We start from the raw sequence: 20,884 nt of genomic DNA, 5'->3' as shown, positions 1-20,884 counted from the left end.
CTCCATCATGCATCATTTGCCCCTGCACTATGGCACTTTTCATTTCCATCTTACATTATAGTTTTCATATATACAATATATTTACTTTTATAGGCTGTGAGTTCTTGAAATCTTACCTGCCTTCTATTCCCATGCGCTATGCACATAGCAAGTGTTCATTGAATGTGTATTGCGTCACTAAAGGTTTGCAAAGAGTTGTAGGGGACCACGTTCCTACATAAGAATGGGAGGTTCAATGCCAGATGGAATTATGCCTGCTGTGGGTTTAGGCATGACTGAGGGTAAATCAAGAATGGGGGGATGAAGAATGCGGTCTCTGAGACCAGCCCTATCAAATTTCACAGCAGGAAGCTACCAGGGCATTATGACTCAGGGGTCCCATGCAGTGTGGGTCCCTCTCAGTCCATTGCCTGTGATCCACTATGATAGATTCTATTGTTTTAACCTAGGTAGACATTTCCGTTTTAGACAGTTTCTTATTAAAATCTTGAAATCTTTTGTGAATGGTAATGCAGAGTAATGCCTTTGTTATCTGTGAGCATCTTAACCAGAATTACAAAGAATCAGGTTTTCGGGAAGTTGAAGAAAAGAATTGGTGGGAAGAATAAGGCAGTAGGACCAGGAGGAAGTAAAGAGTCTGCTATTGAAACAGGAGTGTTTCTGAACAGATTTCAACCTCACTGTAGTGAGAATACAGGCAAGCTAGGAAATTATGCCCTCGACGTTGCAGTCCAAATATTTGTAGCTCCCCTATGCTGTCCCTCTATTTCCTGCCTGTTAGTTATCTAGTCTATGCGTATTACCTCCATACCTTACAGCTACTTATAGGGTAGGTAAAATTACTCCGTATTTCAAAAGAGAAATTGATATTAAGAAAGGTTAGGGACGCCTGGGTGGCTCAGTCGGTTAAGCGTCCGACTTCAGCTCAGGTCATGATCTTGTGGTCTATGAGTTCGAGCCCTAGTCAGGTTCTGTGCTGACAGCTCAGAGCCTGGAGCCTGTTTTCGATTCTGTGTCTCCCCCTCTCTCTACACCTACCCCACTTGTGCTCTCTCTCTCTCTCAAAAAAATAAATAAACGTTAAAAGTAAAAGGTTAACTTACGTAGACACAACTGGCTCTATCATAAATAGAAAGACAAAGATTTCAACACGAAACCCACGTTTTCCCCTATATTATGCTTGATGTTTTGGATACGTGGCTTTCATTCAGCAGCTGGACACAGGGGGAGAAGTACAGAAGAGTTAGCAGTCTTTTCTTGCTGTTGCCATGGCATTTCAAAAACTCAAACTGCTATGAAAAACTCAGTGTCACCCCTTTCTGACTTGGTATTGGCCTTGATAAAGAAGAAGACAGGAAACAAGATGGCTAACCTACCTTTCACCAGGAGGAAATCCAGCTAGTGACTTTTTTTGTGTGCAAAGGCAAAATAAAATGAATCTGTGCTATGCAAATGAGTCTCTCCACTGTTTGTTAATTTCTACTGTTTACTCAAAAAATGGGAAACACCAGGCTTGTGATACATCATCTTTTGTGCGCCTGGCACCTTCCATCATGGATCATATTAATCTGCTTAAACTAACAAGGATTAATTGCCTGGGTAAGTCAACCTGGCATTGAAATGATATATTGCCCAGACGGCTTGGAATTTGGCCACTCGTAAATCTCATTCGTGTGTTGGTTCATTTCGGTTTGTCTCTTTCTCTGACAGATGTGTGCCCAATCACTGCGAGCATGGCGGGAAGTGCTCGCAAACATGGCACAGCTTCCAGTGCGCTTGCGAGGAGACGGGGTATAGTGGAGCCACCTGCCACAACTGTGAGTGCCTCTCCCTCTCCCTCTGGCCTCGTAATTGCACGCAGACCCCAGGTCCTCTGCATGCACCCACTGGTCAGCTGCTTCTAAGGAACCCAGATTGTGTTGTCGCATCCTGACAACAGTTCCGAGTTGTCAAGATACATTCTCTCTTGCCTGATGACTCCAAAAAGAAGGACCCACGCGTCCAGTGTTCCGTAAACATGGTTGGGAAGGGAAGGCTGATCTTGGATTTGCCTCTGTGTGTCTAAGCCATGTCTGGATATTTTGGGAAATTGTGTTAGTGTAATGTATCTGACTGGGTCCTCATTTATCAGTTCATCAGAGAGGCAGACACAGTATAATTTGAACCTTCAGTGTCTGGACAGGAGTCGTCTCATGCCCCGTCACAACTGTTTGGCCACATTTTTCAGATCAGAAAAATAAATTAGAAAGTGGAACAAAGCCCATTAAGCTCTATATCTAAAACAAGAATCCAAGAAGGCAAGTTTTTTTTCTAGATATTAAAAGTAAAAAGCGGCACGTAAAATGACTAGTAAAACACAGATGTGCCTTGTGTTACATAATCGCTTTATGCTGTAAAGTTAAAGATTATATTTTTTTGTGATCCAAGAATATTTTTAAATGAATGTGAACTCTATATTTGCGACATTAATTTTCCAAAAATGCACGGCTATTTAGAAATCCCTTTTGGAAGCAGATTTGGCATACAACGTATAGTTGAAAGAAGTCCATTGTCTGCAGTGTGTGTGTGTGTGTGTGTGTGTGTGTGCGCGCGCGCGCGCGCATGCGTGCGTAGGGAGAAAGGAAGCAGGGGAGAGAAAGAGATTCTGTCTTCTTCAGTCTCTTCCTAATATGCTGAAAAACTGAGAATCTAATATCTAAACCCTCTAATTACACAGACTTCTTTCATTTCACTTCATTTTTAGGAAACAATGACACAAATATCATCAGAGAAGAGTTCTAGGATTAATAAAATGCAGTACACCTCTCTGAGCCTTTCATATCATTATTTGTAGCAAAAGTTAGAAATTGTGTTCAGAATAGAAGACTTCAACAGAGAAAAATGTAATTTATTGTCTTGCGCTTACAATTGTGTTTAGAAAGTTGCTCAAAAACAAGAGACAAAAATGATCCTAGAAAAATTAACATTAGCAGTAAGATATACAAGAAAATAAAAACAGATAGTAGGGCACCTGGGTGGCTTAGTCAGTTACGTGTCCAACTCTTGACTTTGGCTCAAGTCATGATTTCACAGTTCGTAAGTTCAAGCCCCGCGTCGGGCTCTGCACTGACAGTGCAAAGTCTGCTTGGGATTCTCTCTCTCCCTCACTCTCTACGTCTCCCCTGTTCTTTCTCTCCCTCTGAAAATAAATAAATAAACTTAAAAAAAAAGATAGTAATTTGGTTATCATTAAAGTCTATTTAGGTATATGGAAAAGTAATGAATAAAAAATGAAACTGATATTGAAAGTAGTTACAGTAAAGGAATTATATAACTAAAGTTGCCCCTTGCCAATCATGCCAAAATGTTAAGTTTCAGTCTGTGATATTCATTATATGATAAACAATGCTTGAGTTAGGTAACTTGGATACAACTACGCACATTCACTCCACCAGCATGATTTATATATTGTGACGTATATACCACTATTAACTATAAGGGATCTTTTCCCTAAATATGAAAATTCTAACTAAAGACAAAGAACCAGAAATTGGTGGTGATGACAAGGGGTTCCTAACTCCAGTGACCACTTTGATATTGTACTGGAAAGCAAGAGGCACCTGGGTGTCTCAGTCGGCTAAGCGTCCGACTTCGGCTCAGGTCATGATCTCACGGTTTGTGAGTTTGAGCCCTGCATCAGGCTTTGTACTGACAGCTCAGAGCCTGGAGCCTGCTTCTGAGTCTGTGTCTCCTTTCTTTCTGAGTCTGTGTCCTCTTTCTCTGCCCCTCCCCCACTCATGCTCTGTCTCTCTCAAAAATAAATAAACATTTAAAAAAAAGGAAATAATTATTTTTATAGCTGCTTCCATTTAAAGACACAGCAAAGAAAAAGATTTTAAAAATATTTAATTTGTTTTAAATTTAAATATATGGTACAGGTTGGATAGTTGAGGTTTTCTTTGTTTGTTTGTTTTTAAAGAGTAATGACTCCAAGTATTAGAAATGTTCTGAGAGTATTTACATAAAAGAGGGAGATGATCTCCTCCCAGGTGCTCATTTCTACCTGTTCATTATTTCACTTTTGTATCTGTAAAAGTAGAGTCATTCTTTTAAACATAACCTGATCTCTGCTGGTCTTCTCTAAGTGAAACTGAAATCTTGAAAATCAAATGTGTGCGTAGAGGTTAGAAGACCACTGTGCCTAATTAGAGAAAGTGGTCACTGACACTCTTTTGTGGTGAAAATATTTATCTTGTACCTTATTGAAGGCTATATGCTTCCAAATAAACTGAAAGGTTTGATTTACCTCTTAGTTACTCCCATGGATCCATTCAAAATCAGAAGGGTCTGGTCCAGCAAGAATAATGTAAAAATACATAGTATATGCCATTCAGTTTGATACAGAATGAACGACATTGCATCTGGCCTCAGTGATACCACTCATAGCAAGAGCATTGAGGTCCAAAGAAACTGGCTTCCGATGCTGGCTAGCTAACTACAAGATTACTGTGCCTTGTGCCTTTGTGGTGAGTCATTTCACTTCTCGTAGAAGTCACTTCACTTCTTCCTCTTGGCTAAATAGCTTCCGAGGTCTCTTACAGTTCTAAAGCCAGTGAGCTGAGTCTTTCTGCTGCTTTTTCTGTGCTCTGTGGTTTTGAACTTTGTCATTGTTACGAAATAACTTAGCTTGCTATTGCCTGCAGAGGACCAAGGATCCCTTTTGAAAAAAAGGACTTATGGTAATTTTATTACAGTACTACTTTTAAAGGGAAAAACAAAAACAGCTAACTAAAATCTAGAGCATAGTATAACTAAATATTTAGTAGAGCTTCAAACATTACAGCTGGGCTACTATTTCTACACATTTTCACCTCAGGTCTTGTGTTGCTCAGGGTGACATAACTATTTCTCAGAAGACCGGTGATCATCCAGGCCAGAGGCTGGAAGATCCGAGATGGAACCGGGAAGCCCTTCTATGATAGGTCACACTGCCTGAGTTTGAACCTGGCCCTATCTCTTACTTACTTGTAACCTTGGGCACTCAGACTCTTTGAGCTCCGGTGTGAAATGGGTGCAGTGACCCTTGTAAAGCCATCCTAAGATTGAATGACGTGGTTTATGGAAGGCACTGAGAAGAGTTTCAGCAACATTAGTAATCAGCCAATTTTCACTAATTCATCCCTTTTAGGACAAACATCCTCTGATCTGAACTTCTGCATCAGTAACTGACCACATCCCATAACTGGTCACTTAATTTCATACTCCTATTCATTGTCGTCATTCTCATGGCAGAGTGGGTTTCAATTGAGTGATTTCCATAGTTTTCTCTTTTTTCCAGAAAAATTGAAGAAAATTAAAAGGGACCCGTATCTGTCTGTTGGTGTGTTTATATGTGGAGAATTTATCTTCAAATACATTTTGCGTGGGGCTCAGAGGCTTGTCATTTACAAACCACTGTCCTGAGGAGCCAGGATGCCACCCTTTGGATGAGGAAATGCCCCAGGGAAAGCCAAAGGTCAGACCAATTGCAGGAAAGGGCAACCCGGTGTTTGTTCTCCTAAACACCAAAGAGGTTAGTTTGTGACCAAATCATGCAAATACATTAACCTGTTGCTGTTTTATCTTTTTAATTTTTTTTAATGTTTATTTATTTTTGAGACAGAGACAGAGCGTGAGCAGGGGAGGGGCAGAGACAGAGAGAGGGAGACACAGAATCCGAAACAGGCTCCAGGCTCTGAGCTGTCAGCACAGAGCCCAACGTGGGGCTCGAACCCACGAACTGTGAGATCATGACCTGAGCCAAAGTCAGACGCTTAACCGACTGAGCCACCCAGGCACCCCTGTTTTATCTTTTTAAATTTTCTTATGCAGATACATATTCCATTCTCAATGAATTTGTAACTTACTAGTAGCACATAGAAACTTAAAATTGCATCAAAGAGGTTAGAATGATCGTGTTGAATAGTTCATCTATTGTTTGTTATATTGACTTACCTTCACCCTCTCAAAAGTATAAGAGTGTGTCTTTCTTGTGAGCGAAGCTTCATGTTGATAGTTACAGTCTTTGTCTCTTCCTGGTGCTTTATAGACCCTTCCAATTGTTCTGCAAGCTTGCTTTCCAATGCTTCAAGTGCTCTTTAAGATCCAATAATCATCTCATGTTTTCCATATGTGTTCCTTACTCTTTGTAATTATGGTGCTCACCTACATAAATTAAATCCAAAAGGCAATCCCTTATCTCAGGGCTTGGTAGATAGATTTTTTCTCATGCTTCTGGAGCCTATCTTTGGCCTCAGTCCTTCTACATATGATATCAACCTCTTAATCAGAACTGCCCCCCAAATCCCCAGAATATTCTTGGTAATATGAAAGCTGTTGGCTATCTTCCTAAGCAAGAGAACATTGGACAGATATAAACAGTGTTTGGTGCTGAACATTTAGAAGAATTATTAATACCAGATCTTCATTCTCAGAGAAAATCTTCTTGCAATTTTTTGTATGAAAAGAGAGATCTCACCTTGCACAGATAAATAAACATTACTGTTTCTAGACGTAGTAAGAGGAGATAAATGGAATGACCTACACAGATATCTTCCAATTTAAAAATTATGTGATTTCTGAGTTCTGAGATCCTAAGAAGGAACAGGGTCTGATGTTGCCCCCCAAATGCAAAAGTAAAGTTTTTACTAGCCAAATAGCACACGCCATGTTCTTTATAATCCAGGATACCCGTTAAGTGATTGAATTCAAAGCATAATTAAAAAAAGAAATTAATCTTACCTGCTTTAGTCACACTAACCTAGGGGATAAACACCTAGATTTATTGGCTATGGGAAATTTTGTGCCTCCATCTGTTTGGAACGACCACAGACTTAGGAATCAATGACGACACCTTGGAATTTGAACATTGCACCCCACCTCTCCCCCTCAAGAAGACATTCACTGAATATAATCATGTCCTTACAGAATTGGAATCCATCGGGGCACCTGGGTGGTTCAGTCGGTTGAGTGTCCAACTTCTGCTCAGGTGATGATCTCATGGTCTGTGAGTTCGAGCCCAGCTGGCTTGAGTTCTGTGATTTCTGGGCTGATGGCTCAGAGCCTGGAGTCTGCTTTGGATTCTATGTTTCCCTCTCTCTCTACTCCTCCCCCGTGCTCACTCACTCTCTCTGTCTCTTGCTCGCTCACGCGCTCTCTCTCTCTCTCTCTCTCTCTTAGAAGTAAACAAACATTGGGGCACCTGGGTAGCTCAGTCAGGTGAGCATCCAACTTCGGCTCAGGTCATGATCTCATGATTCGTGAGTTTGAGCCCCGCATCGGGCTCTGTGCTGACAGCTCGGAGCCTGGAGCCCGCTTCGGATTCTGTGTCTCCCTCTCTTTCTGCCCCTCTCTTGCCCATGCTTGCTCTCTATCTCTCTCTCTTAAAAATAAACATGAAAAAATTTTTTAAAAGAATTGGAATCCATCCCTCCGCTATAAATTTAACTGGCTTATACAGACCTATGTAGTATGGCTAAGTTTTTAACCTGATATTCCACCATACTTTTCCTCACTTTCTCCCTTCTGGTCTTTTTGGCCTCCTTTCAGTTTTTCACAAATGCCCTGTATCCTCACACTGTTCCCTCTGCCCCACCACTGCTGCCACTACAGGACTTTTGCACATCTTCCCTCTCTGCTTTATCAGGTACGTTCTACTCATCCTTCAAATCTCAGTTCAGTAGCCACCTCCTTAAAAGGAAGCTTTCTGTGAACCTGTAATTGGGCCAAAACCTCTTATTCTAAGATATATCTTAGGACAGTGATGATGGTGATTCAACATTTATTATTTGTGATTCTTTAATACCATCTGTCACTTCCAGAGGCCCATAATATCTCAGAGGAGACCGTGCCAGGCTCTGTTCACCGTTTTATTCCCAGGGCCTACCCCGCATATAGTATGTGCTCAGTGAATGTGCCCTGAGTCAAAGAGCGAACGAATGGCAGAGAAGGTACAAAGCATCAATAGCTTTTTAAAGATCACTGTCCTTGGGGCACCTGGGTGGCTCAGTCGGTTAAGCGTCCGAATTCAGCCCGGGTCACGATCTCGCGGTCCGTGAGTTCGAGCCCCGCGTCGGGCTCTGGGCTGATGGCTCGGAGCCTGGAGGCTGTTTCCGATTCTGTCTCCCTCTCTCTCTGCCCCTCCCCCGTTCATGCTCGGTCTCTCTCTGTCTCAAAAATAAATAAACGTTAAAAAAAATTAAAAAAAAAAAAGATCACTGTCCTTTATGCAAATTCATGAAGATAGCTAAAGTATGAAGAGAGACAAAAGCTAAAGGGACAAAGGAAAACAGGAGGGCAGGTAATACAAGAGGGGTTTGCGGAAGGCTGAGGGGGTAGTGATGGTAATAACAGTAGGAACAACCACCAGCGGTATAAAGTTATAAAAAATTATATGGAAGAAGTCAGTACATGAGCACAGAAACCTGCACGTTTCAGATAATCATGAGGAAAACACTGCGATGTGCATGTGAAGGCATGTTCACCAAAGCAGCTTGCCGGAATATGTAATTACATGCAAAGCTACGCAGGCTGATTTGCACGTGCAGGGTGAGTCTGCTCTTTCTGACCTGGACGCAGCATCTGGTTAGGTAACCAGATCGCACTTCTCTGCTTTCAGGTGGACAATTAATTACCAGTCTTCCAGCTTTCCCTCCCTCTCATCCTTTTCATCCTGCACCATGACCTACCTCAGATGCTCCGTGTGTCTCTGTCATTAAGGGATATGTCCTTGTCATTAAGGAGTGGCTCTAGGGCACAACCACAGGACTGTGGGACACATAGATCTCTACTCCTACCATTGCGTATTCCTTCTTTGTCCATTCACCGCCAGTGTGGTGAGAGTGGACTGCATTCTGCATACGGGAACGTGGAGTAGAGAAAGAAGAGGGGAGTATGTGGGACTGGGTGGCTCAGTCAGGTAAGCGTCCAACTCTTGATTTCAGCTCAGGTCATGATCTTACAGTCATGACTTCGGGCTCCCCTTCCAGCTCTGTTTTGATGGTACGGAGTCTGCTTGGGATTCTTTCTCTCTGCCCCTCCCCTCTGCTCTCTCTCTCTTTCTCTCGCTCTCTTTCTCTCTCAAAATAAATAAATAAACTTTCAAAAAACAAAACAACAACAAAAAAATAAAAGCCCTTGTGATCATAACTCATTTACACATCTTTGGCACATTGAGATTGTGAACTAAGGATAAATTGTATCGCATGTTTACCTCTTATGGTCTAAGTTGCCACTTTTCATTTTACAAAGTACGTATAGGTGTAATCATATGGAAAAATGACTTAATATCTTATCACAAATACTTTGTAGTCGTAAACAATTGTTTCACCTTTTCAGATTATATTGGCAGATTATCTCTCCATTTTTTTCCGGACTTTTTTCTTACCCGACGGATGGAGAGAGATAGGAGTGAGGAGGAAATGGCTCCAGCAAGGTGTTGGGTGGGGGGCGGTCTGGTTTTCATGGAACACGCACAATTGAAATGACAGTGAGCCCTTGCTCAGTTGTGTGTATTCTCTAGGTGAGAAGCTCACTTTCTCACCAAAGCCGAAGCATCTGGGGAGAGAGTGAAAGGAAACGAAGGAAGGGAGCAGTGGTGTCCACTTCCTGAAATCACACTGACTTACAAAAAGAAGTCCCCCTCTCTCAGATTTTCACCCGGCATCCGCAGATAAAGGAAGACGGAGAGAAACGGGAGAGAGCGACCTCTGTAGAAATGTTGGAAGGGGATTTTTAGAGGCCATTCTGCCTTTCAGCCACAACCAAATAAATTACATTGGATTAAAATAGTGCAGGTCATTTGGAGAAACACAGCCCAAGGACCTTTACATTTCTAAGGCAGCCCAAATTTCAAATTAATCCCTTCTTTTATGCCTTGCTTTGGAAAGATGGCTGAGATTAAACCTAGAAAGAAAGGATTTAATTTCAGTTTTACAAAGACTTTTTCAATAGTTTCAAAAATATATCATTCTCTTTGAATAAAAAGCCTCTGCAAAAAGTTGATCTGTGAATGCATATTAAAAAGCAGCCTGCCATAGAGACTGAGCTCTGATCCTATGAACTGCTCGGAGGCTATAAAATGCCAGTGCTAGGTCTCGAGGGAGTTGACGTTATTCATTAAACTCTGTAGCTTGAATCCCAGGGACTGTCTCAGCCGAGGCTCAGAGTAAAGAGAAAAAGGAATGGAAAACACTCACTTCGACATCTTTGCCAGGTTCAGTTAAGGAAAGGGAGATAGAGGGGAAGCCTGATTATTGGCAGATAAAGAAGGAAACTTCGCAGACTCTTGTACCTACTCAAAAAACAAGAAAGGAGAATTAAAGTTAAATATGGTATGTGCCTCTCCTTTGATCCTTTAAACATCACCCAAACCAAACGATTTCTTGCTTTCATATTGACATTAGTCACTCTGCCCCTACTGTAAGACTTGAGCTTTACAAACTCGGAGTAGAGGATTACCTCTAATATATAGGTGGTCCCGGTTCATTCAATAATATTATATGTCCATTTTGTAGGTAACACAGTATGCGGATTTCAGAAATACAGACAAGGGCCTGCTTCCTTATGAAGCAGACACACTGGTTAAAAAAGGAAGACAGACAGTCAGGAGGCATTAATACATTAATAGAAGGTAAATGTTTATGTGCCTACCTGGTATAAGAGCCAGTATGTATAATGAGTGGGAGAACAACGTGGACCAAGGTGGTTGGGGAAAGGTTCTTGAACCAACTGAACCCTGGGGAAGCCCCTTGTTTGCTTGGTTGGGAATTAAGATTGGAACTGGTGGTGGGAAATGTAGGGGTGGGGACAGCAGAAGCAGAGTTTGAGTTTCTAAACCTTTGAGTAATATGCTGGAAGCAAGATCGTTAAATATTCAGGAATTTTGTGAGCTGGTTTTTAAGGCTCGGTAGCTTGAACCAGCTACAGTAGGAGGATGCACCCCGTGGAAATTAACAAGCCCTACAAGTCCAGACTTTTATTTTTTGTAAAGCTGGATTACCAGAATACCACTGCCCTCATTCATCAGGCTACAGGTAATGCGTACACGTCTGGCACTGTTATAATGAACATTGATGATGCTCATGAGATGATAGCTACAGTTCTAAATGTCACACTGTGAAGAGATTTGCCTCATCAAAGGAACAGCAGGATGTGGAGTTGAGTAGGTAGGCTGAGTTAGCCAGGGGACCGTGGCCCTTCAATACCTCACCACTGAAGTATGACTTCGGATGCGATTCTTCATCACTCTTACTCTTATTCCTTAGAAGAAAGAGTTGAGTTCGTCTCACTATATTAATCCGTAAGTGACATTAAAGTTCCCCCTAACAAGACTATGGGCTCGTGATTATTTCGGAATGAAGGAGGACTTCTGAGGTCCCTGAACAATATTTAGAGGAGCATTTATGAAGAGCCATTGGATTAGGTGTTGTCCCTTCGGCAGTCAACATTTCTTTTACCGAAAGTGACAAATGTTTTTTGTTACTCAGCTTGTCTCAACTGTTTAGCTTATAGTATAACCTGAGGTAACAGCTTGTGGATGGATAAATAGCTCTGTTAGCATACAAAACTAATTTTAAGATGACTTTGTGATCATTAACCTAAATCTAAAGATTGAGAAGCTTTCTCCTGTCAGGATCGCCTCCCATCTGTGACCCAGCTGTGTCAAATTTCTATTCCTTAAATTCAGGACATTTGGTTTGGTTTGCTAAGCTGTCTATGAAAACAACTACCCAGTAATGAATCTAGTGATATTTTTTTTTCACCATTCACATGAGAAAAATCTGAAGAATGAATGATTGGTTTCTGTTTTGTTTTTGTTTTTCCAACATCAATGCAAACAAAGAACTCTCTTCATTTCTTTCATTATCATGACTGCCTTCTGCTTTTCTTCCTCCTTTCCAAGCCCTCCTGGCAAAAGAATATATAGTTCAGATTGTTGGAATCTGGAATGAAAATGTTTATCTGTGCAAATAATTCCTTCTGTTATATTTGTTGTAGATGGCTAATGCCACTAAAAGCAAAAGTTTCCCATGGAAAGTGTAGCAGTTTCCAAGAAAGTGTTGCTCGTTCCCTTTTTTGGATGTGTTCATATGACTGCTTTCAAATTCTAGTATAATATTTTAAAATATTTTATCTTGGGGTGCCTGGGTGGCTCAGTTGGTTAAGCATCTGTCTGACTTTGGCTCAGGTAGTAATCTTATGGTTTGTGAGTTCAAGCCCCGTGTTGGGCTCTGTGCTGACAGCTCAGAGCCTGGAGCCTGCTTCGGATTCTCTCTCTGTCTCTCTCTCTCTCTCTCTCTCTCTCTCACTCTCTCTCTCTTTCTGCCCCTCCTCTGCTCACTCTCTCTGTCTCTCAAAAAAATGAATGAACATTAAAAAAATAAAATATTTTATCTTAGCCAAGTGCAAGTGAAATACTGTAAATGGATTTGACTAAAAATGTAACTTTTATGTAAAGTAAGAAAAATGTCCAATGACTTGAGCTTCCTTGGTCTCATCATATAATTTTGTTTCAAAGCTACCGTGATGGCTCCCGTCTGCAAAATATGCCTTACCCCATTCTTGAAAGACCTTTCTTGCCATCGCAGATGCTGGCATCAAATGCCAGACAAACTTGGCACCTATGAAATCACTGTCATTACTCATTAGCAGGCATCACAATGTCCTAATAATACTTTTCACCACTATCCAATCCTGCAGAGACATCAATTAAACATGTCTTGCTTGCCAAGTCACGTGATCAACTTTCACTGTGCTGGAGAAAGCCAAGTGAGGCCACCCAGTCAGATTGGATAAAGAAACACCTTGAAGACTTTGGCTGGAGAAAAATTCTTTCCATCCATATTACTGCAATGGAATTCAGAACTCTAGAAAACCCTATGTGTTTTCTGTACCATATGGCTGTCTGTTGCTGAGTTGCCCTTCTTAGAGAACATTCAGGTATTCAGTGGAAGGCATATTCCTACTCAGGAAATACATATTAAGACCTCTTTATGGTTTAAATGACTTAGATACAGACTTTCTGAATAAATAAAACCCAAATTTAATCAGGCCAGATTATTTCAGAAGTTCCTAACGTACCGGAAGCTGGGTGAATGGAACAAGCTTGGTTAACTCATTGTCCAAAAGGATTTTGTTTTCCTTTGTATAATTCTTTAAATCAAGCTGGCTTGCATTATGTGAGGGAGAAGAAAGTATCATGAACTTCTGCAGGGGAGACAAGATCAGTAATGCAGCGCTGGGAGAGAAGCGTGGGACGGCACGTGTATTAGATGCCCTTGGGGAGGCAGGTAGGAAAATCCAGGAGGCACTACTTGCCGCTTATTAGTGGGAGCACCTGCTATTCTATGATTACGGCACCAGCTGGGGAGGCCTCAATCCCGTCTTGTCGCCACTGGCCATGTGGCCCATTAGCCACGAGGCCAGTCATCCAAACGGTGCCGGAGTGCAACAAACCCTGGGAGAGGAGGCCGAATCGGTGATGGGAGACAGAAGTGCAGTGACTGCAGAACGAATCCTCTTTTCAGCCACACTGCATCCCCCGCTCAGGACACACTTCCCGCCATTACCGGATGAGACACAGCATCAACTGTGTCTCGCAGCTTTTGCTTCGCCTGGGTGCCATTGGCTGCACGGGTTAGAGGTCGTTTCGCTAAGCTTATGTCTGCAGCCTGGACTAGGCTTGTGGGCTCCTGTGTGTTTTAGAGATAAAAATAATGATATAGAATGAGTCACTGGATAGAAGTAATGTGGAAGACAAATTTATTGAGAAGCATTTGAAATGCTATTAGCAACCACAAGAGAAAGGTTATTAACGGAAAACATTTTTCCCGTCTCTTACCCATATAGAGTGGATGTCACCAGAACTCACACGTTGTAAAGGCATATTTGCTTAAAGCCCAAGGAACTTATTCACTGTATAAAAATTTCTAAGGGATTTCGAATTAGGATTCAGTTTGCATTCAAGTTGCTGTTTTTTTCTACTTATCATCACCCTAAGCTTCCCACACACCACCTATCTTAAGATGAGATAAATGAACACGGGGCCCTAAATTCTACCACATGTGGTTCCTTAGCTAAAGAATGGATTCACTCTGACACTTGATTAACACCAATTGCACATGTGGTAATAATAAAAAAACAAATTTAATCTGCACAAACTATAATTTTCATGCTGGGATGATTTAGATTCCAGCAGTCTCTATATTGATTGGTTTAAGAAAACTATTTCCATTGTGTTTTTTTAATCAGGATGCCCAGTGGAAAGTCACTCTTGAGTCTTGTGGAAGTTTGTGCTTTTCAAAAATGTAACAAATAGAACTTTGATGGTTGGGAAAACGGCCTTGTTCTCCGTAGACTTACAAAACATCAATATCAAATCAACAAAGTTTGAAGACGAGGGGGGTAGTAGATATTTCGAAATAATCACTGATATACTAGTGTGTTAAGATTAGAGACCGCACCTAAAAAAAATAAGCAAATGCCCTAAACTGTTGCCCTTTTACAATCTTCATAATGTCTGCAGCCACCCCATTTTCCTGAATTTTGCCCCAATTCTCTTTTCCACGCTGTGGCTCCCTGCTGCTTCTCAACCAAAGAAGGAAGACTTTAAGCAGGGATGATGGGCAGAGAGACTCCGGAGGTGGCCGTTTGGCGATGTGGCCCTGACAAGTTAATATATTGGACGATGTGGTAGAGAAGCCACATCCCGGTTTCTGACATTAGTCGCCACTGATGCTCATCCCCTGACAGCAGCTGAGGTGGGAGCAAGTTGGGGAATCTCTGAGAAGGCTTAGGTTGGTCTCATCTGCCCACAGGCACACATGAATGCAGAGACCTGCAAGGGGTCTCAGCACCAGTGAATTACAATCACCGCGTTCTGTAGAGACAACATAAAATCTTTTAACGACATTCTGAAACTTCATGAAGGGAATGCGTTTATTTTTTATTTTTTTAATGTTTATTTATTTTTAAGAAAGCATGATCAGGGGTGGGGCAGAGAGAGAGGGAAAGAGAGAATCCAAAGCAGGCTCCGTGCTCTCTGCATAAAGGCCGACATGAGGCTCGAACCCACAAACCGTGAGATCATGACCTGAGCTGAAGTCGGAGGCTCAGCCGACTGAGCCACCTGGGTGCCTCATGAGAGTGCATTTATTTTAAAATTTGTAGGTCATATCTGTGATATATTTATATTGATATAAATTTGTGTCCATATACCATGTACATATATACTAGATAGACTATTACCTTATGAGTCAGAAGGCTCTTTTCCAAAGCCCATTTGGTTAGTAGAATTCTGTTCTTTGCTACCCTATTTTGAATCTTACTAAATATGTATAACATACACACACACACACACACACACACACACACACAATGATGCAAACTTTAGCAAGTGATCAGAGGCTGACTTTTTACAGGCTCCCTTTTTTAACTTGGTTGTTCATTCATAAATTACTAATGCTATATACATTGCCACACAGACTTTCCTCCTCTCTGCAAAGGATGAGGCCCCAAATGCTGCAAAGCTTGCTGTGGGCTCTTGGCTCAGAAACAGTTCTCTCAGCGCTCTCCTGACGTTATTAATGGCCCTGATGTACAAACCCAGAATAAAATAGAATTAAAATCCAAAGTTAATTTCAAGCTCCATTAGAAATTAAAGGTGTTGGGAAAGAAATCAATATTTGCCCGGTACAAAATGACTAAATTCAAAGCAGTTAATTGTGTTATTTTGTAACTTCTAAAAACTATAAAGGACCTTCAAACTACAAAATGTTGCTATGCTCACACATATACACGATATGTGACTAAAAATAATGACAACGAATTCCAGAAGCAACACTCAGAAATCTATTTTATTACTTTGTAGCCATAGCATATAGTATACACACTAAAATGTGTGTCTTAAAATAGAGCCAATTATTCTGTACAATCTGTGGCTATTTTCAGCAATTACCAACATTCAGTTGTAAATCTGGGAGGATTTAAGGGACAGAAACCAGGCAAAAGAGCAAAGAGATTTATTTAAATGGAATAAATGTACCCATTTCCTTAATTTTACTTTCTGTTTCTTTCCAGCTTCTTTTTAAGGATTGCTATAGATTAACAAACAAGTGACCTTGAAACACTGTAGTTCCAACTAGGATAAAGTGTTTTGCAACCTGTAGAGTTGTAAGTCATAAAAGACATAAAAGTAACAGTAAAATAAAAGTTTTTCATGTCAGAATCACTGCCACTTCTCCCCTCTCGTGCCTCTCAGGCTAAGTCTGAGTTAGCAAATGGATCTTTTGCAGGTCCAGAAAGATCAGAGTCAAAGGGGTGTGGATCAGACCTTGTAATGAGGATGTGTCACTTTGTTTCCTCCCCACGTGGAGAAGGAGCCTCATGGGAGCTGGTTCAAGCATCGATTACCATTTCAGCATCTGGGGTGAACACCTGTGAAAGATACTGTGGGACAAACTATTGCTTTGCTTAAGGAAACACATGAGGCTTCTGGTTAGATCTTCCTGTCTTTGTGATAAAAAGAGTCACTGTGATTAAGCCTTCAGAGCAATGGACACACAGCCAGGAACTGGGACGGTTCTAAGACTTGTCCGCAAGGGACAACAGAGCAGTCATTGACAACACAGCCTCATTCTTCCCGTGGCTAATATTCAGCTCCTTGGCTTTTGAAAACGTTGTCTTTAAGAATACTCTGTTAGCTGCATTTTCCTTAAAGGCATGACTTGTCTCATCAGATGATACAAAGTTGGGCTTGGGGAGGTGAGCTTCCTGGCCCACCAGCCCCTGTTCCCTGTCCTGCTGGTTGGTCTTCAGGGTCCAGAAGCAAAGCTGTCAGACCACACTGAGTTTCAACTCTCTCAACTCCCCTAGTGTTCAATGTTTCCTTCCTCCCTGTGATGTTTCAAAGAAGAGTGGATGCCGGATTAAGACAGACGGGTGCCAGCCCCATGCCTGGAATTTACCATGTGTGTGGTCCAAGGTGGTGACCTAACCTCCCTGATCCTCACTTTACTGTATGAGAAAAATAGTAATGCTTACCTGGCAAGGTTTCCTTTTCTCTTCTCTTCTCTTCTCTTCTCTTCTCTTCTCTTCTCTTCTCTTCTCTTCTCTTCTCTTAAGAATTTAAAATGCATGTGAAGTGGGTGTTCACTACGGGCACCATCACGGGCCCTCAAGTGTAGTCCCTGCTGGTGTTATCATGGATCTCCATTTCTGGGGCGTTCCCTCTCGCTCTCCTCCCAGACCTGTTCTCAGGAGAGCATCAGATATCTGTCCTCATGCTTGCTGCTGACCGTAAGACAAGTAAGAGAAAGGAAGTAAGAAATGTCAGAAATTAGAATGCAGAGCTGTGGAAATAGGGTAGGAATGCAATGACGAGTGTTTAAGAACTTTGACTCCTGCTCAGCGTTTCTTATAAATGCAGCCAAATAGTCTAAAGATGTGGTCTTTCCTAGCTCTCTCCTCCTCACGCCATGCCGGTCAGCCTCCCAATATGGCTTCCATTTTCTCAGCTTCCCTGAATCTGCTCTCTTCAGTGACCTCCCCATCGGCAAATTGATGCTAATGTATCTAACGGGGGCATCTATGTTTTATAGAACTTGCTTTCTCCTTACAGCAGGTTTCTTTGTTTTCTGTGGCTCACTACTTATTTTGGTTCAGATTGACGGATGCCTTTGTTTCCAGTCTACATCCTACATCACTGTCTTTTCTTTTTTTTTTTTTTTCTTAAAGTTTATTTATTTATTTTGAGAAAGAAAGCACATGTGGAGCAGGGGAGGGGCAGAGAGAGAGAGAGAGAGAGATTCTAAAGCAGGCTGTGTGCTGTCAGCACAGAGCCTGACACAGGGCTTAAACTCAGAAACCATGAGATCATGACCTGAGCCGAAATCAAGAATTGGACGCTTAACTGACTGAACTACCCAGGCACCCCCTGCCTCACTCTCAAATGATGGTGCTCCCTGGCTTTGTCCTCAGGCTTCCTTTCTCACTCACATACTTCCCCTTAATTCTGAAACTATGTCTTCAGTTTCCATTTATATGGTGAAAATTCCTTCATCTACATTGCTAATCCAGAACATTCTGCTGGATCCATTAAACTGCCTAATGGGATGTCTGGGTGGCTCAGTCAGTTAGGCATCCAACTCTTGATTTTGGCTCAGGTCACGATCTTGTGAGTTCCAGCTGTGCTGACAGCATGGAGACTGCTTAAGAATCCCTCTCCCTCTCTCTCTGCTCCTCCCCTGCTCACGCTGTCTCTGTCTCTCTCAAAATAAATAAATAAACTTAAAAAAAAAAAAAACCCTGCCTAGTGGACAGAGATCAGCACACAGTAGGGACTTAATATTTGTGAAATGTATGACCATCTCAGTATCCTATGTGTTATATCCATTTCCCCATTCTATCCTGACTTGCTTTCCCTGCTGTATTACCTACACATCTAAACCATTGCAAACCCAGTCACTGAAGCAATAGCCTAAAACCCCCACATCCAATCAGTCGCCAGGGTCAGCATGTTCTTCTGGGATATCGTTTGTGTCCCACCTTCCTCTTGGGGGCTGTGTCTTCACCCAGGCTCTTCTCACTTCTGAGGAACAGCAGAGACCTTCCAATTCCTGATTTTAGAGCCTTCGGTTTATGTTTTACATATCTGCTAAACTGAAATTTCAAAAGTGAGAATTCGATGCCATCACTTACGAGGTTAACACCTTCCAATAATTCTTTAACCTTGTTCATGTAAAATCTGAGTAAGTTAACATTGCAGAATGTTGCATGATGTGCTTTTTGGTCTGTCTCCCTATGATCTCCTTTACCTTTTCTCCAAGCCTTTGGAGCACATTATAATGTTTTGTACAATCCTTTGCATAGAATACAGTTCCTTCTTTTACATTTCTGGTTAATACATAACCTGTCAAAGAAATATAATGGAGTCACTGGATATTTGCTTCTTTATGTAAAAAAAAAAAAAAAAAGAAAAAAAAAGAAAAGAAAGAAAACAATTTTTGTTTTGGTATGAGTGGGATTCAATCACTGTCATTTTCTCCCATCAGTTATACTTTAAGCTGGTTTATATCTAGTTGTGAAAGGGAAAACCAGGTTCCCAGTTAAAGAAATTTTAGGGCAGAAAACACTACCACTCCTTGCTTTGTTCCTTGTAAAGCTGGCCTTTAATATAAAGTTTAATCCTTTCCACTGCCTGGAATGTGGTCAGAAATTTTCTCTGCAGATTGTTTCATCTGGCAGTTAATTCTTAGGTACTTCTGGGAACTGAAAGGAAGAAGCATTTGAGCTGCAGTCACTGAACTTGGGGATGACCAGTCAGTCTGTCAGTTCTTTGTATATCTGGTTTTCATTTTGTTTTCTCTAAGTCAATGATTCTTACATTTTAGTTTGAAAATTATCTGAGTAAATCTACAAAGTACAGTTTTCAGGGCACCATTCCAAGAGTTTCTGATTCATAAGATCTGTCATAGGCTCTGGGAATCTGCATTTTAATGAGCTTCACTAGAAGATTCTAGAATATTCTAATGCAGATCGTACATACCAATTTGAGTAGGCAATGAACTCCCCTTTCATTCTCTCCATCCAGCCAGAAGATGAGCCTCCCTGGGGTTCTGTTTATTCTCTTTCCTTCCCATGACTCCAAATTCAACAGATTCTGTGAGCTGAAAGCCATTATTTAGCATCACTTTACAGAGTGAACTTGCTGTCTGTCCTACCTTAGCCTTCTAGTATCATTTCAATCACTAGCCAACTAGGCTCTCCATTACATTGAGATGAAGAGTTTTAGTTACCTCGTCCTCACCAGGACGCAGGACATGGTCAAGAAGCAGGCCACTGCAGAATATACTGCCAAGAGGACTTCAGAAGGAAAGGGGGTCCCCTAGGGCCCTCTTACCCCAGCCATGGTTGGTGGATGGGTGAAAAAACAGGAGAGTTTAAATTTGACTCACTCATTCCAAAGTCTGTTTTCAACATTGAACATGTGTTTGAGATAAATACAAATGATCAGGAGAAAAAAATGTTCTCCTAAAGTAAAATTACAACTGATGCCAAAACAGAAGAGAGAGAAATCTCCAAAAGTTGGGTTTGACAGTTTAAAAGTGGTGTCCATAAGTTTTGAATCATTATTAATTCATAATTCCTAAGCAATACAACAATCATTATTTACAAAAGATTCATTACATGGAATACATGATATATGTCAATGTTTGTCAATTTCGTTTTACCACAGTGTTTAATTTCCAACATGTTTACTTTTCCTACAACACACTCACAGCTTACAAAATAATCATAGAGGAGGCATGGTCTCCCATTTGGAATCTAGACAAATAGATGGGGAGCTTCTTTGGCCGTGCAGACAGACAACCCCAATCCTTTTTAGTCTCTCACCCCTCTGGCTACCTTTTTCATGTCAGTGACAAAAGGTGGTACATTTAGAACATCATGAATACCAACCTGGTACTTCTTTGAACCCCACCCAGCACTTTCTCCTTTTGTTCTGATCTTCATACACTATTTAAGAGTGATACCGGTACCAAGAATTCACAGAGCAACGATTTCACTCTTTAATTCTACATTTCTTTAAGAAAGGAGTTCTTTCTTCCTCAAGCTGGTTTCTTTTTTTTTTTTTAATGAAAAAGCTAATTATCCTTTAAAAAACAACATTTTTTTTGCGTTTTGTAATAAAACTAGGAAGTAATTTAGTAACTTTCTAATAGTAAGTTAATGAGTTTTATCCAAGAGCTCCAATCATGTGGTGCATATTTTTTATGTGTACATAATGTTTCTAAACTAAGCCCAGTTGATTTTTTTTTTACTTTTATCAGCAAGAAAGAGAGGCTAAAAACAGACTCCTAGCTCCCCA

General features: G+C 41.2%; 1 protein-coding gene across 1 annotated transcript in view; it reads left to right on the top strand.

Annotated features, from left to right (window-relative positions):
• The window catches only part of CNTNAP2 (contactin associated protein 2), a 1,972,370-nt gene that overhangs the window by 1,200,031 nt on the left and 751,455 nt on the right, over positions 1-20,884 (top strand). The window contains exon 11 of the mRNA XM_058723957.1: positions 1,711-1,817. Within this exon, the coding sequence (XP_058579940.1) occupies positions 1,711-1,817 (107 nt within the window). The remainder of the gene's footprint in view (positions 1-1,710; positions 1,818-20,884) is intronic.

The sequence above is a fragment of the Neofelis nebulosa genome, chromosome 4 (assembly GCF_028018385.1).
Source record: "Neofelis nebulosa isolate mNeoNeb1 chromosome 4, mNeoNeb1.pri, whole genome shotgun sequence".
NCBI lineage: Eukaryota > Metazoa > Chordata > Mammalia > Carnivora > Felidae > Neofelis > Neofelis nebulosa.
Note: the sequence above shows the minus strand (reverse complement) of the source record. Positions and strands in the feature narration are given on the sequence as shown.